The sequence below is a fragment of the Alosa sapidissima genome, chromosome 20 (assembly GCF_018492685.1).
Source record: "Alosa sapidissima isolate fAloSap1 chromosome 20, fAloSap1.pri, whole genome shotgun sequence".
Lineage (NCBI taxonomy): Eukaryota > Metazoa > Chordata > Actinopteri > Clupeiformes > Clupeidae > Alosa > Alosa sapidissima.
Window position 1 is genome coordinate 18,522,013 of NC_055976.1, and position 17,765 is coordinate 18,539,777.

At 46.2% G+C, this 17,765-nt stretch overlaps 1 protein-coding gene across 1 annotated transcript in view; it reads right to left on the reverse strand.

The window, feature by feature from the left end:
* kif18a (kinesin family member 18A) overlaps window positions 1-17,765 on the reverse strand; it is a 39,959-nt gene that overhangs the window by 12,245 nt on the left and 9,949 nt on the right. The window contains 8 exon segments of the mRNA XM_042074629.1: window positions 4,844-4,915; window positions 5,968-6,233; window positions 8,601-8,722; window positions 9,827-9,991; window positions 10,325-10,487; window positions 12,911-13,011; window positions 15,762-15,836; window positions 17,244-17,420. Coding sequence (XP_041930563.1) covers window positions 4,844-4,915; window positions 5,968-6,233; window positions 8,601-8,722; window positions 9,827-9,991; window positions 10,325-10,487; window positions 12,911-13,011; window positions 15,762-15,836; window positions 17,244-17,420 — 1,141 coding nt within the window.

Here is a 17,765-nt window from a genome sequence, read left to right on the forward strand (position 1 = left end):
ACTGCTGCACCCCTCCTCCAACACACACACACAGAACACGGATTTTATGAATGAATTTGAGAGAGGGGAGGGGGAGTGTGTGCCTGTGCGTGTGTGTGCATGTTGATGGGGGAACAGAAAGGTAAGGAGGCCAACAGACAAGGGAAAGGATAAGGATAAAAAAAAGCTTGATAGGATATAGATGGAGAGAGAGAGAGAGAGAGAGAGAGAGAGAGAGAGAGAGAGAGAGAGAGAGAGAGGAAGATGAGTATGATTGACAAGTGAATTGGGGCGAGACTGAGTCGAGCATCAGGCATCAGACAGGGAGACTAGCAACCAGCTGGAGATGGAGAGAAAGGTCGACAGCAGAGAGAGAGAAGGAGGGAATAAAAAGAGCAAGACAGAGAGAAAGAGAGAGAAGAAGGCTTACAAGTGAAAAGAGCCAAGTACACAGTGGGGGGGAAGAAAGGGAATGAATATATGAAGAGAGAATCCGGTGGAGAGGAAGAGAAAAAAAATAAAGATGGAGAGAAAGAGACAGAATTGAGAGAGAGAGAGAGAGAGAGAGAGAGAGAGAGAGAGAGAGAGAGAGAGAGAGAGAGAGAGAGAGAGAGAGAGAGAGAGAGAGAGAGAGAGAGAGAGAGAGAGAGAGAGAGAGAGAGAGGCATGCGTTCGTCTGGGCTGGTCTGTCAGCGCCTGTCCCGACGTGTGAGCCTCTGTTCTCCCATCTGCCTCTCTCCATCCATCCCTCCCTCTCTCTCTCTCCATCCCTCCCTCCCTCTCTCTCTCTCCATCCCTCCCTCTCTCCCTCCCTCCTGCACTGCAGCCTCTCAGAGGTGGGACAGGACCGGGTGGGGTGGGGTGGGGTGGGGGGAGGAGCAGACTGCTCCATTCATAACCACCATTCATCCGTGGGGCGGGTCTCTGTACCGCAGTCCTCTTCCTCCCTCCCTCCCTCCCCTCATTCATTCATTCGCCTCTTCCTCTCCCTCTCCCTCTCTCTCTCACACACACACACACACACACACACACAGGTACGCATACGCACATGCGCGACCCTGCGTGCGTCACAGAGACTCACAGCTGGGCTTAACACACCAAACAGAAAAAGAAAAATCTCACACAGCTTCCTCGCGCCTCTCCGCCCATCGAACTCTCTCTCCCTCACTCTCTCTCTCTCTCTTTCCCTCACTACCTCTCTTTTTTTTTTTCTCACCCTTCATCTCTTTGTGTCTGTCTGCACATCTCTACACACAGAAAAAAAATATATATAAAAAAACACACACAAATATATAAAAATGACAGGTATTTCTCATTAACAAAAAAAAAAAAAAAAACACACACACACACACCGATACAGACAAAAATCTCAGAGCAAAGATGTGTGTTACTCAAATGGCCAAACGTGACCAGGTGACGTCACACACACACACACACGCACTTCTCAGAAGTGAACCACAAATCTCCAGTGAGGGTGTGTGCTCCGCCCCTTGTGCCCTGCGTCTCCGAGCAGCTTACAGCTAAAGCCCTGAGCATGCGACCGGCCTCACAGAAAAACACCACACCTGCACAACACGCGTGAGCGCGCGCGCGTGTGTGTGTGTCTTTTGGAGCTTTTATGACGTTGATAAGTTTGAATTGCTAATCCAAAGCATACAGTTTACTATGCTAATTCAAAGTCAGCTAATCACAAACCCTCATGGGGTCCTCTAGCTGTCAGTTCTGTGTGGGGGCAGACATAGACAAACAAACAAACAAACAAAAAAAGTAAACAACAAAAAAACATACAAACATTATAACAAAACAAAAACAAACTCTGGTGTTTGTACACAGCCCTGGCTCTGTCAATGTGAAGCTAACACAGCGGTTCAGGCTGAGCCATAAAACTGTTCCCAGCCAATTCTTCCCGGTGATTCAGAGGGCCGAAAGAGCGCGGTGTAATTAGATTGGCTGCAGAGTTCAGGCATCAACAGCCTTTCACCCAAACCATCATCAACTTCTCACGGACTGCATCATTAAACGTCTGTTTCTAGTCAGTTTCAATGCTGTATGTGTTTATGAGAGTGTGTGTGTGTGTGTGTGGTTGGCTCAGACTGCAGCTCAACTCAACCCCCGCCCCTTCTCCTCCTCCTTCAACAGACCTCCGTTCCTCGTTTCCCTCCAAAGACTGACTGATGATCAAGAGGGAGCAGCACACTGAGCATCACAACTGTGAGGGCTGAAGTGGAGTAATCAAGGACAGGAGTTCGCTAAATGCTTTAGTCACACATTCACTCCTTTGTTTGAGCATACTGACACAGAGCAAAACAACCGCAACGAGCAAAAAAAAAAACCCCATCAAGACTATAAACACACACCTCTACAATTGAAATGGAATGAGCCATCTCCTGTCACCACTGTGTAAAGTGTATCAAAAACGTTTCTACTTTTTTTCAACATACCGGTAGTTAAGCGCTCCGCACTATGTATCCCAAAACCATTTCTACTTTTTTTCAGCATAGTTAAGCGCTCCGCACTCTGTATTCCAAAACCGTTTCTACTTCTTTTCAACATAGTGCGGAGTGCTTAACTATGTATCCCCAAACCATTTCTACTTCTTTCCAACATAGTTAAGCGCTCCGTGTATGATTGCCGACACTGTATGTCACTTGCCCACGCACACCAGCGCCGAAATATCCGACTGACAAGCATTTGATAAACAAACAATGGATTTTATTAAGCGGTGGCGACAAAAATAAAACCGAATGGAAATCTACAAGGCGGTGGAAAAAGGATTTGGTGGTGGAGTGCAGGGTTGTATCGAAAAGGACGGAGTGCAAGTAATGAAACATCGGAAGCGGATTGCAGGCTTGGAGTGCAGGGTTGTATCGAAAAGAATGGAATGCAAGTAATGAAACATCGGAAGCCCTGCTCATGTCGGCGCCTATCTGATGTGTGGTGGCCATTATTCCCCTCTCTCCTTCTCAAAGGGCCTAAACACCCACACAGTCCCACGCAACGAGCCAGCCTCGATCAGGCCTTCATCAGGCCACCTGTTCCAGGCAAATCAGCTCATTACGGCCCATTCAGAGGGCCGTAACTCAGACGCTAGGCCCGGTCCACTTCCTCCCCAAGCGGGACGCAGAGCCGCGCCCAAAACACCCCCCAACACTAGGCCTCCGAACGCATGAGCCCTGTGTGTGTGTGTGTGTGTGTGTTGTGTGTGCGTGCGTGCGTTTGTGAGAGAGTGAGTGTGTGAGAGTGTGTATGTGTGTGTGTGTCTGTGCACGTGTTATATAGGTCTTTGTCAGTGTGAGTCTTTGCTAGAGAGGCTGTGACCTGCGGCTGGGACTGTTCTTTACGTTGCTTTCGTATTTAACCAGACGTTTACCGAGGGCTTTTCTACACGTGGGAAAACAAGCTAGACAGAGAACATCTGGCAGGTCTTGGCTCCAGAACCACACATCAGCAGTAGCCAAACCCAGGTCTGAACCAGGTCCACATCTGGCAACATTCAGAGGCCAGAGACGACGACAGCGACAATAACAACAACAACGGGTCTCCATTGGCCCGGCTGCTGAGACGGTCTTCCTCACCTAGGATTGAGTGGTCACTTATCCAAAGTCAAGTTTGAACGTCTTTAAACAAACCCATAAATCGTTTCAAATGAATCTGGAACTGTGGCTCTCAGTCCTAGTGCACACGTCAGCAACAACACCAGTAAACATCGCCACAATGGCAACACCAGTAAACATCACCGCGATGGCAACACCAGTAAACATCACCACAACGCAAACAATGATGGAAACTTTGCCTTTAGATAGCCATGCCCGGGCTGTGCGTGGGAACAGGAGGATGGAGCATCGCAGCTGTGAGGGACTGAGCGACTGCGTCTCCTTGCACTCCTTCCTGCTCTCCCGCGGACATGACAGAAAATCATTGGCGGCGTTTTAAAGGGACACCTTTGGCGGCGGCGGGAGATGGACAGGAATTGGGTGAAAAGATGAAAGGCGTTGGTGAGGCGAGGCGAGGCGCGGCGCGACTCTACGCCGCCCGCACCGCAGAAAGCCCTGAAAGGAGCGATGGCCACGCAGGCTGGGCTCAGCCCGGCTCGGCACCGAGCGGGTGTGTTAAATGCATCTGTGTGTGATGGACCAGGAGACATGAGGGCAGCAGCAGTGAGAGAGAGAGAGAGAGGGAGAGAGAGAAAGAAAGAAAGAAAGAGAGAGAGAGAGAGAGGAGGGAGAGGGGGAGAGAGAGGAGGGAGGGAGGGAGAGAGAGGGAGAGAGAGAGAGAGAGAGAGGGGGAGGGAGGGAGAGAGAGAACAGGAGAGCCAGTCACAGGCTTTAAGACAGCTCTATCAGCTCCTAATGGTGGTGAAAAACGACTCCACCCTGCACACACACACACACACACTCTCTAACCATACTGAGTGATGGCTCTTGGCAAGGGCCATGACAGGACGGATGGATGGAAATCGAAAAGAGAGAGGGAAAGGAAGAGAGAGAGAGAGAGCAGGCAAGATAGAGAGTGTAGAGTGTGTGATTGAGTGTATATGTATGTGTATGAGAGAGAGAGAGAGAGAGAGAGAGAGAGAGAGAGAGAATGAGTGTTAGTAAGTGTGTGAGAGTGAATGAGTGTGTGCGCATGTGTGAGAGAATTACAGTGTGTATGTATGTCTGAGTGTGAGTGAGTGTGTGTGTATGTGAGTGTGTGTGCGTGTGTGTGCGTGTGTGTGCGTGTGAGAGAGTGTGTGCGTGAGAGTGTGTGTGTGTGTGCGTGTGAGTGTGTGCGTGAGAGTGTGTGTGTGTGTGTGTGTGTGTGTGTGTGTGTGTGTGTGTGTGTGAGAGAGAGAGAGTGTGTGTGTGTGAGGGACTGTATTTACCTGTGGCCGGCTGAGTGGCCGTCATTGAGGCTCTGAGGCGCGTGGACACTCGGCGCTGGTGTTTCTCTGCACCTGTGGGACACACACATCAGTTACCCTCAGCAACAGGGAGGGGCTCAGCAGACACACAGACAAACAGACACACACACACACACACACACAACCACAAATTATGGCCAATGAGGCCCTGATAGTGGCACAGCAGTGATTTACCGTCCTTAGTCACTCGACTGGGTCAGAGCCACTACCCCCCCCACCACACATTAACGAGTCATTAAAGGGCAGCAGCGGGTGATTCAGCCAATCACAGGGCAGTAAATAATACCTTTACCATCACTGACACAACAGTGACCAAAACACTGCCATGGCTGGGGAGGTGTGTGTGGATGAAGTGTGTGTGTGTGCGGGAGAGAGTGAGGGAGACTCATCCCATAAGCACTACTTTAATCATCAATCGAGGGAGGATGAGGGGGAGGAGAGGTATGTGCATCAGCAAACTGCCATCCCCCAGACACACACACACACACTGATGGGGATAAAGAGAATCATGGCAACGGACAATGGAAAGGGTCTGTCTGAAAAGGCCATATTTGAGAGAAAATTTTTTGGGTGAGTAATGTAGCCATATAAGGTCACAGGAAGCATGTGGCTGGTATACGTACAGTAAGAGCATTCTGGTTAGCATGTAGGGCTCTACGTAGTGTGAGTACAGTCACACAACAAACACTATAAAGTGAGTGAGTGAACGAGTGAACATTTGTAACACAGCTGCAGTCCTACTGGGGCAGGAACAGTGCCTGGCTGCAGGCTTGTTTTTCAGGGGAGTACGTGCACTCAGACTTGGGAAAGGCAAGAAAACAATATTTTATAGGGCTTAAAGCCAGGAACATTTCCATGCCTGAAGTTATCGGAAACGTACCAAGAAACGGCCCAACCCAGGCCTCAACTTCAGCATCGCGTCGGAGAACTTTAACCCCTTGGTCAGCTAATCTGACTACGACAGACCGAGAGGCAAGCTAGCTATCGACACCGGGGTGTCACTGCTACACACGGTTACCAAAACAAATCAATCAAACGTTCCGTTTCCTTCAGGCAGTCGAGCGTGCCAATGAGAGTGTACTTACTGCAGGGCGTGTGCTGATGTGAGATGAGGTGGGAGAAGGCCAACAGTGGTTGTAGGCACGTGGCAGATGTGGAGGCGGGGTCTGCGGGATGCCCCTCCCCCTGCCCACAATCCTCCACCTCCTGGTCTGCCCAGACCACGCCCCTCTCTCTTTGCACCAGGTGCTCCAGCTCGTCACGCTCAGCCGAGTAGGTCTCCATGGCGACGCCTGCTTCCTGGAGGGCTTCATACTGCTTCCTGTAGGCGTTCAGCAGGGTGGTCACCAGCCTATAAGATGGGAGGAGGAGGGTTACCAGGAAGTGGAGGAAAACAAACGCTGGGACACGTTCAAAGGCCCTTTCTGAAACTTCACCCTCCCCCTAGCCACTTAGACTTCGTTTGCGCATTCACACGGAGGGTCCACAATATTAAAACCAATTACTGTTGAGTGGTAGTGTGTTATAAATAGGGGTGTGCATTGGCACTGCCCTCACAATTCGACTCGATTACGATTCACCAGGTAACGATTCGATTAGATTCTACGATGCATCGCAATGCATTGCGATGCATCAAAATTCTACTGCACACAACAAGGCAAATTTTGAGGTCATTAGGCAAAACAAGCAGTCAGATATTGAACAGATTTTATTGGCTGCTATGTGTGTATCATCACTCTCCTATATCTTTGACATAAATGTCATTAAATAATGGAATTTCACCATTTTAGGGGCAAGGCTACTTGGCCTTCAGTTGGGCATATTTGGTGGGGGGCACAAAGGCCACATGTCAGGGCACCAAGGCCAAAGTTAACTATACAGTAGTAGTAGGCTATAAAAATGATCAAAGTTGTATTTAGCCTATTCACAGCAGTAGACCTGCATCACTGTAGCCTATGAAACATTACAAAAACATGAAACATGGCATATTACATAGAACTGTAAATCATCTGATCATCTAATATTTAGATATCTAGGATATATATTTAACATTTATTTTATATTTGGCCTGTTATGAAATCATGTATTGAACAATGTAAGCACAGCTCAGTTTTAAGAAACTCAAATAGCATAGATGCATGCTTAGCATTTTATGATCATTAAGGCCACTTTCACAAACTCTTAGTCAGCGGTCCTCTGATTTACCGATATCTAGGCGATATTTGTAACATCTATTTTGTATTTGGCCCGTTATGAAATCATGTAGAATAATTTAAACACATTGTAAAACTTAAAGCCCAAATTTGGAGACATCCACGCATGTCGAAATTTGCTGCAAATTCAGAACCGGATTACTCTGGAACGGCTAACTGTACAGGGGACTGCTTTACACCTTTTGTGTTTATTCTGATATATGGTTTGTTATGTGTTGAACGAAGGGTTCGAATTATTCCACCGAGATGAATGTAGGGAGATGGGCGCAGAACCTTCAGTAGAATTATGATTAAATTGAATTATATTATTCACTTAAGTGTAATTTTCTCGCAAACCGTTCACCACAGCAATTAACGGCTAACATAGTTTAAACGCTGAGAAAAAGCTCTTTCATGTGATGTGATGGGCTACTTGTGATGTCTGTGTGATGAGTAGGCTCGTTCGCGAGTAGTTCAACTGAGAAGAATGGGTGAATTTGAATGCACTTTCTTTCTTGCCATGCGCCGTCACTTATAGACTAAATTAATTTGTGCTGTGAATGCTTAGATTATTTTGACAGGCCATAGGCTAAATAATTTTTTTTTATTAGTTGGACGCAAAAACAGAATATTGAAATAAGGGGGCACCAAGGTCACCACATACTGCACACACAGTAACGAAGCCAACTCAGGATGCTCGACATGGTTCGTGAAGTTAGTTGTATTGCCAACGTGCTTGATGTTAGTGTGTCAGGTTTTACACACCGTGTACGTCTTGTCTAGTTTCCCATTAAATTAGTAGAATCCGAAATGTGCCCAGATGTCCGCTTTCCAAGCTTTGGGTGCATTTTTAATTACCCGTCTATCGCGGTCATCTCCCTCAGTCATCTTGATTCTTTAGTATTGTTGTTATACTAGCTAGTGCTGCCGTTAAGCATGTAGCTACAGGCTGTGCATGTCATTACAACGTTGCTCCGGAAATGCCCCCAGAAGTAATTGAAACTTCACAAATTTATTGTCCACTCAAGGCCAGAAAATAAACAGTGACATAATCGATTATGGCACGTTGCCGCATCGATGCTGAATCGTGCATCGCCGAATCGATTATCGTTGACACCACTAGTTATAAACCCTCCAATGCTGAGTGAACACCGATGGTCACTTATCGAGGGCGTGAGTCAATTAATGCGGAACGTCGTGGAGGACGTTTTAAAACGTTAGTTCTGGATGAGTTGCCTGTAAACAAACCTATGGTTCCGTGACAACCAGCTACCACTAGGGAGAGTGAAGCTCGCCTTAAAGCTGAGAGCGGCATGGTAACCCAACGCTCTAATCATGGGAACTTTAGCTGCGAGGGTGCTTCCCACCCGAGTTCACTCGGTAATCAAGGGGGAGTGGGTAGGGATTAGTTTCGGAAAGGGCCAAAGTCAAAAGGCTTTGCGCCATTCATTCCGGTGAAAGTAAGATGCTATTGAGTGTGTGTGTTTGTTGTGAATGTGTGTGTGTATTGGATGAGATTGACGTACTTGTGCGTGTGTTTGCTGTGTTGGTCTTGAATGCCGATCAGCTGGCTTGTATGCCCCAACTGAGCCTTCAGATCCTCCACCTGCAACTGCAACCGCTGGCAACTCAACTCCTGCTGAAGCTCCTGTGCGCGCGCACACACACACACACACACACACACACACACACAAACACAAACACCAATACAGACAAACAGTTACACATACAAGGACATACAGTCCAACACCCCCCACAAACACACGCGCATACACACATGAGGAGACAGAAGGAAGATCAGTAAGTACTAAGAATCAATCAATGGACAGGGCCAGCAAGAAGGGAGTGTTGCATCACTTTTGTATCAAGTTATTTTTGGGAAGGGCAGGAGTGGGGCGTCTCTAAGAATGTGAATTCTGGGTAACCAAGGTGCCTGGACGCTCGTCTGACGCAACAAGTGAGAGAGAGAGGTAGAGAGAGCGAGAGAGAGGGAGAGAGATGGAGAGAGAGAGAGAGTGAGAGATGGAGGAGGAGGATGAAACAACAGTGCCTGGAACATTTGACGAAGACATGCGTCACTCTTTTCCACTTCCTAGAAGACAGACGAGAGAGAGAGAGAGAGAGAGAGAGAGAGAGAGAGAGAGAGAGAGAGAGAGAGAGAGGGTAGACAGACAGACGAGTGGAGTGGTTAGTTGAGGGATGAGTAAAGATCATTGATTTCACCCTCTGTTGGAAGGGAGGTGTGAACACTAATTACAAGAGGAGCAAATGGGAAGGAAAACACACCTGGTCACGACACAACACGCTGTTGTGTGTGTGTGTGTTTGTGTGTGTGTGTGTGTGTGTGTGTGTGTGTGGGTGTGGTAGTTAGAAGGAGGGCTTATCAGAATAGGCGTTTAAAGACTTTGCCAGTCATCACCATCTTGCCAACCCTGGTCTGATTTGAACTGGCATCAAACCTAGGCAGGTTCCACAAAACTGGTAGACCATGTTATTAATAGCTCCTCAGTGGGAAAACATGTATTAACAGTTCCCCAGTAGTAGAACATTCTATTAACGGTTCCCCAGTGTTAGAACACGGTATTACTGCTTCCTCAGTGGTTGAACATGCTATTAACAGTTCCCCGGTGGTAGAACATGCTATAACTGGTCCCTGAGTGGTACAACCCTGGGTATGGAACCCATTAATAACTTTGCTGTACTGCTAGAGCATACAGAACGTTAGAACGTTCCAGAAGTGGGGTTGTGGTACCTCGGGCATGTGTCCGTCCTGCCCCATTAGCTTCATGTTGTTCTCCACGCGATGGAGCCAGCCGTCGTTCTCGCGGAACCGATGTTCTGCCTCCTCCCGCCGACGCTCAAGGTGCTGCCGCTGGGCCTGCAGCGACGCCAGCTTGCGCTCGTACCTGCACGTGACCTACGCACGTGTGTGAGAGAGAGGAGAAAAAAAAGGACAAAGGCAGGAACGTCAGACATCTTCGTATACTATACTTGTGTGGGCGTACATTCTTGCATCTTCTTGGCCATGTCTTCAGGCGTCAGCACGTGTGTGCGTGTGTGTCCTCTAGGTATTGAAAACTGCTCTATGTATATCAGAGTGTGTGTGCCGTCTTGTGTGTAACAATAAGGGTTAGAGTTGACCTTTGCCCTCTTTCCTTCTCTCTCTCATACTTATCTAACAGGCCTTGTCCTGAAGTGTGTGCTTGACCTCTCTTGGCCTGGTCCTGTGCGTGTGTGTGTGTGTGTGTACCTTCTTGGCCTTGTCCTCAGGGAAGAACAGCAGGCTCTGTTGCTGGACGTCCTCCCGGTGGCGCTGTCTCAGGTCGCTCTCTTTGATCTGACACTCCATATCCAGCTGCTCACGCCGCAGCATCACGCGGTTAGCAAACACACACCGCAACGAGTCGGACATCCTGCACACACACACACACACAGTTAAGTTAATTACATTTGAAATAGAAAAGAAAGAGCTGAAGGACATGCAAAAGAAGGAAAGAAACACACACACATACACACAAACACCAACCAATTTGGATTCCTCAGCGATATTCAATGAGCAATTCACTGAAATTGAACGATTTTCCTGAAACCGCTTCACTGGCACACAAAAGTTAACGGCTCCAGAGCACTAAGCTTCAGCAGCTCGTGGCTGTTCCTGTGGCACATTTCAATTCTGGTGTGTGTGTGTGTGTGTGTGTGTATGTGTATGTGTGTTGATACGAGACATTTCACATTTGGTCGCGCAGATCACGCCCCGCACGCAGCCGAATGCCCGTGTAGTAGAGTGCAGATCATCAAGACGAGGCAGATTACACAAGACACAAGCACGAGTCTAGACCTGTTAGCTGCTTTTCTGTGCGAGAGTGTATACATGTATCGGAGACAGAAGTCACAGATGAAATATGCATTCAAATTCTGCGTGCAAGAAGAGCGTGTGCGTGTTTGGGTGGGCGACACTGACGTACTGCGCATCTCGTGCTTGTGTGTGAGCGTGAGCGTGAGAGCATTCCGTGATGGGGGATGAATCACTGATAAAATTGCACATTATGTGGATGTGGTCTCTGTTGAGGTATGCATGAGTGCGTGATAGGTGTGTTTGTGGGTGTGACGCAGACTGGTAAGAAAACAGTTGTTTACCCTAACAATACCCTTTTTGTTTACTGTACCACAACTACCCACCAACCCAGACACACACACACGCAAACCCACCCACCGACACACACACACACACACACTCACGCAAACCCACCCACCAACCCAGACACACACACACGCAAACCCACCCACCAACCCAGACACACACACACACACACACGCGCGCAAACCCACCGACCAACCCAGACACACACACCAAGACCACCCTCAGTGGGTTCCCCTCCTTTTCTCCCACTCACCATCCCAATCTGGAGGAGAGAAGCTGGAGAGAAGAGAAAGGGATGTCTGGAGAGGAAGACATGAAGAGAGGTGTGGAAAGGAGAATAGAGGAGGGGATGGAAAGGAGAGGAAGACATGAAGAGAGGTGTGGAAAGGAGAATAGAGGAGGGGATGGAAAGGAGAGGAGGTGAGAGAGAAGAGGAGAGAAGAGAGGAGGCGAGAGAGGAGAGAGGAGGCGAGAGAGGAGAGGACAGAAGAGAGGCAGTGAGAAGAGAGGAGAGAGAGAAGATAGGAGTAGGTGTGTAGAGAAGAGAAGAGAGGAGATTAGGAGAGAGGAAAGAAGATGAGAGAGAAGAAGATAGGAGTAGAGGTGTGTAGAGAAGAGAAGAGAGGAGAAGAGAATAGGAGAGGAGGAGAAAAGAGAGGAGAGAAGAGGATAGGAGAGGAGAGAAGAGGATAGGAGAGGAGGAGATAGAGGAGAGGATAGGAGATAGAGGAGAGGATAGGAGAGAGGAGGAGGAGGAGAGAGAAGAGGATAGGAGAGAGGAGGGGCGGTGGTAGTGTAGTGGTTAAGGAGCTGGGCTAGCGTGCAGTAGCCTGAAAGTTGTCGGTTCAATTCCCAGCTTCCACCGCTGTGCCCTTGAGCAAGGCACTTAACCCCAAGTTGCTCCGGGGACAATGTGATCCCTTGTAATATAGCCGACATATGTAAGTCACTTTGGTCAAGAAGTGTCTGCTAAATGTAATGTCATGTAAAAAGGAGGAGAGGAGAAAGGAGAGGGGAGGAGGAGAGGATAGACAGATGTGTGGAGCTGTCAGAGGCTACAGGAAGCCAGCTTGGACGGGAGAGTGCTGACAGCTAAGCCATGTGAACATCAGCAAATCCTCCACTAGGTTGTGCACAATCTGGTGGACAACTTGTATTGGCGTTCTGCTTAAGCTGGGAACAAAGCTCCCAATTGTTAAGCCCGATTTTGAAAGGATGGACAATCAGGGGTAGTCCGAGGGAGTCAACGGTAGGCACTGTAGTACTCGTGGCTGGAATCGTTGTGCGTGTGCAGATTTGTATCCTTTGCGATTCTTTCGAATGTTGATGCAATCCACATTCAATCAAACATGTTTGATATTTTCTTAACCAATCCGCATTCGTCGCTATGGTTGCAATTATGACATTTAACCAGCCAACAGCTCAATCGTTCTGTTTGTGCTCATAACTAACTCTCAATCGTACCAGACTCTGTCTGTAGGCTTGGACTACTCTATTGCGTTTTTTAAAATGGGAGACCAGTTTTAAATCTGCAAATTCAACTCATAATGAGGAAGCAGCACATGGAATCACAGTGCCTCATCAATCACCTCTACATCACAAAGGTCACTTCACACTATTTCCACCAGCTCAAACAAAAGCACAGCAACGCTCTGACAGGATGCGGGATTTACAAAACACACACACACGCCTTACTTTAGCAATTCTTCCTTCCGCTGTGTAGAGATGCCACTGGTCTGTGGAGCCTCCTGCTTTCTGCTTTCATACTCATTAAGTTTCTGTTTTAGTTGTTGGATCTACACCAGGAGAGAAGAGAAAGCATTAGAGAAAAATACACACACACACAAAACTCAATGTAATCCACTGGACATCTTCAGTGCAGGAGACCGCCCACACATTGGATGCAGATGACATGAAGTGTGTGTACGTCTGTGCATGTGTTGAATTTCCCCTTGGGGATCAATAAAGTATGTATGTATGTATGTATGTATGTATCTATCTATCAGTGTTCCCATGTGGCTGTAGTCTGCATGTTTAGTGAGGTGTGTGTGTGTGTTTCTCTCTAATGCTTTCTCTCCTCTACTGTGTGTGTATGTGTGTGTTCCCTGACGGCTGTAGTCTGCATGTTTAGTGAGGTGTGGTGTGTGTGTGTGTTGTGTTTAGGCTTGTTTCCTGCACATGAGTTATGGGTAAGTGAAGGGAACCCTGTACGGTGCAACTGGGGCATTTCCTGGGAAAAGCGACAGGTCAAGGCAGAAAACAATGGCACACACGCCACCGAGCAGGTTACAGGGATTTAGACAAACGTGCAAGCATGCATGTACACACACACAAACACACAAACGTCATTTTGAGCTAGAAACTTTCCATGTGGCCTGTAAAACAGATATGACCATAAATTCATATACATCAGGAAAGATATCAAGGCGCTACCTTTAGTGATTTACTGTACTTAGAAAGGAGATGTAATGTACAGTTCTGAGTGTGAACTGTAAGGTTCTTTTAGGGCTGTCAAACAATAAAAAAAATGAATAAAAAAAAACAACAAATAAATCTCCCATTAATCACGATTGAAACACGAAAGACTACAGCTTCTTAAAGGGCATTTCAAATACAAAATACATTTTCACTTACAGTTTACAGTAGCGCGCAGAGAGCACACCACTGTCCATCTAGTTCAAATTTATGATCCAATTAGGAATTAGGAAGTAACACTCAGTGCAGTCGCCGTGAAATTTCAGCTCGGTCATTCGCAAATAGTCTTTTACATGGAGTTACATGGAATATATAAAACTGATCATTTTTATATATTCAGGTTTTGACAAACCGATTGCATATTCACTTGCAACTATATGAAACTAGGATATTTAGTGAATTTCACTAGTTTTGACAAAATACTTTTGAAAATATCCTTAAAAGTTTGGGCATGTGATGAGAGAGAGCGGCTTGTTACGTGAGGTCAGCCCCTCACAAAAGAAGTAGGTAAACAAAATGCGTTAACCCTTAGAACCCCAAGCTGTTTTTAGGGCATTTTCACTACTTTTATTCATAAGGATTTATTCTGGTCATTGTAAGTGCCACACACATATTATTGTTTTTTTTCAGCAGAGTCTAGGCTATCCAGATCTGCCATCATTTCATGTATTAGTACTAGCATTGATTTTATTTTGATTTTTAAAGAATTAAAATATAAAAATCATATTATAAAAAGTCTTATATTTTGACCTGTATCTCACCACAGCAAGCTCATAGCTCTACATGCATTTCATGTGTGTGTAGGGCAGACTGTCCTGAAACGGGCAATACAATTGCCATGTTGGAGGGATACTCTGGGGCTGAGCAATTTACAGAAATATTTGGTGTGTGATTTACGGAAATAAATGCCATTTTTTATTTAGCGATGAAAAATGACCATTCTGTGCTCCATATCTGTGACACGAACTGATCTGACCTGACTTGACCCAAGTTTGCCCATGTGTGACTATGGTGTATGCACTCATGATGATTCTCAACTTTTTACTGCATTGCCATGAACAAAGTAAAGGCAAAAAAGGTGTTTCTTTGTTGAACAAATTGGGATGCAATGTGAGCCTTGAATTGGATGCCATGCAGGAATTTGCTAGGATCTCAAAACCGGATTATGAACATGTTTTGAGAAACACACGATAGCGTTGGATTATAAACATGGGGTAAACGTGGGGTAAAGTACAGCTATATGAAGTTATTATTTTGCTGTCACTTTGTCTGTTTTATAACCCAGAAGGATGTATTTGGTATGAAATGATAGCTGTGTCTCCTCTTTCATCTAACATACGTGGCATTTATATCCGATCACGGGTCCGCGAGTAATTACTCCGAGAGTAATGGGTGTGCAGCGTTGGTTTGTGTACATGACGTTAATATTTTGCAGTCACTTCGTCTGTTTTTATAAGCCAGAAAGATCGATATCCATGGTAGCAATGGATAGCCCTGTTTCTCCTCTTTCATCTGATATGCTTGCCATATCTATGCGATCACGGGTTCGCGAGTAATTCAAACGAGAGTAATGGGTGCGCAGGTGAACGCAGAGAAGTATAGACTGTAAATATGATGCAATTTGATTTAATTTCATGATTTTTTTTACATTTTCATACTTGATCGTACAGACAAGTGCGTAGTCTCTTTGGAAAGCCCCACTTCTTCTCTGTCATGCAATAAAGGTTTTATCTCGTTGCGATGAACAGTCGCGGAGCAATGTAACAGAGAAGAAAGGGTGTGTTTTTTGACGCACTTTGCGTCAATCGGGTTCTAAGGGTTAATTGCGTTAATATTTTTTAAAGTGCTATATATTTTAAAATGAATCGTGGTGATTAACACATTCATTTTGATAGGCCTAGTTTTTTCTGACCTAGGGAAGCATTCCCTTTCTCCTTTACTAAGAATGGTGAACACTAAGTAAACCTGCATACTTGTGCAAGCCTGTGTGTGTGAGAGAGACAGACACAGGGCTCATGTGAGGGTGGATGTCCGGTGAGTGTGGTACGGCTGTGTTGACGTCTCACGTTACCTCAATACGCTGTTTCTCACATATCACCGCATACTGGCTGATGTGACTGTCCAGGCTGACCACATTACTCTTCAGCTAATGAGAGAGAGAGAGAGAGAGAGAATTAATTCTGGTTAGGTGGCATTATTTGGAGAGCAGCTCTGACACAACAAGTAGAAACCGGGGAGAGGTAAGGGTAAGGGTGTGTGTGTTGGACCAGGGTGGACAGAAATGTGTGTGTATGGGGTTGTGGGGCGGATGACAAATTTGAATGAGAAGCGAACGGAAGTGTGTCTAATATATATATATATATATATATATATATATATATATATATATATATATATACACATATACACACACACACACACACACAGTGTTTCCCATACATTGACTTGTTTGTGGCAGCCCACCACAGTATCAACATTGACCACCACACAATGATTTTCCAGGTTGTACTAAATTGCGCTTAAATCTGGTTAGCATCATAACTGCTGTGCTAATTTGTTAAAAACTGTTGCGTTCAAGTTAATTCTGCAAACCAACCACCACAAATTGAATTAAATTCTCTGGGAAACACTGATATATATATATATATATATATATATAAAAAACAACCAAAAAACATTAATGGGCCATTAGCTACAAAACTAAACAAAAACAAGGCCTTGGCAGCCTTCTCCCACACAATCACGTCCTTCCGCTGAACCCAGAAACTCTCTGTGTATGTGAGTCTGTGTGTATGTGTGAGGGAGTGTGTAAAAGAGATGCACTCATGTACATAAGTGGGAGGGGAAAAAAACAAAGCAGAACAGATCTATTTGCAGCTTTCAGTTCTAAGGCGAGTTCAAGGGAGGGTTCTACAGAAGAACAAAACCCCACACAACGTGACGTTCTAAAATAGCAGCACCTACTGCAGACCGCAGTGGGCAAAGCACAAAGTTTGCAGACAAGGTCATATTTCCACAACTGTGCAGACAAAGCTCCAGTGTGTGTGTGTGTGTGTGTTGATCTCCTTTATAGGCACACTGCAATCGTTTGCAAACAGAGGTGCGTTCAAATTTGGCATACAGTGGCAAACGTTCGTAGGGTACATTCCATTGTAACGGCAATTGCATTGTTAACTTCATCAAGCTCACGTCCAGTTCTGTTTGCGGAGAACTACCTCCGCAGACTGTTTGCGATTGCTCGCAAACGTTCCCCAGAAAACTGTGCACCAATGTTCGCAAACATTCGCCTATGTTTGCGAATTTGAACGCACCTCAGGTTTCCAATCAGGAGGCGTAGAGCAAGCCAAAGATCCACCAATCAGAGTAACAGGGTGGACCTTAAAGGAGGCGGCATACTCTGTGCACTATACTGATCCCTGGTTCAATTGGCGCATATAGGTGTGTGTTGTGTATTTACTGAAGATTTGATGTCTTGGCATGGTTGGCGTATTTGAGTGTGTTCTGTGCGTATATGCCTGTCAGTGTGCGTGTGCGTGTGTCCGCGTGTACTTACTGAAGATTTGATCTCCTTGGCCCGGTTGGCGTATTTAAGTGTGTTGTGTGTGTCCTCAAAGGACGTGGAGGATGGGCTGACGTTAGCGATCATCACCGTGCGACAGTTCCCTCCCAGCGAGTCCTTTAGCAGACGAGTCAGCTTGCTGTCCCGGTATGGGATGTGTGTTTTCTTACTCTGAAACACAAAATTACAGACACACACACTTTATATTACTCTGAAACACAAAATTACAGACACACACTTTATATTACAGTGAGCAACTTTTTCTGCCAACCAAATCCAAATATTCAGGGCTTAGGACAAGGAAAATTTCTTTTCAAAATCATTTTTGAAGCCATTCTATTCATTGTCTATTTTCAAACTGTAAACAGCCTGGCCCTGAATGCCTGAAATTAGGGTCCTTGAGAACGTCAATCCCGGCATATTCTACCTTAACCACACCCAAAGCAATTTGTGAATGGTAGCTCCATGGGGACAGAATTCAGCTGAATATAGCCGCCAAGCTCATTAAAGCTACTT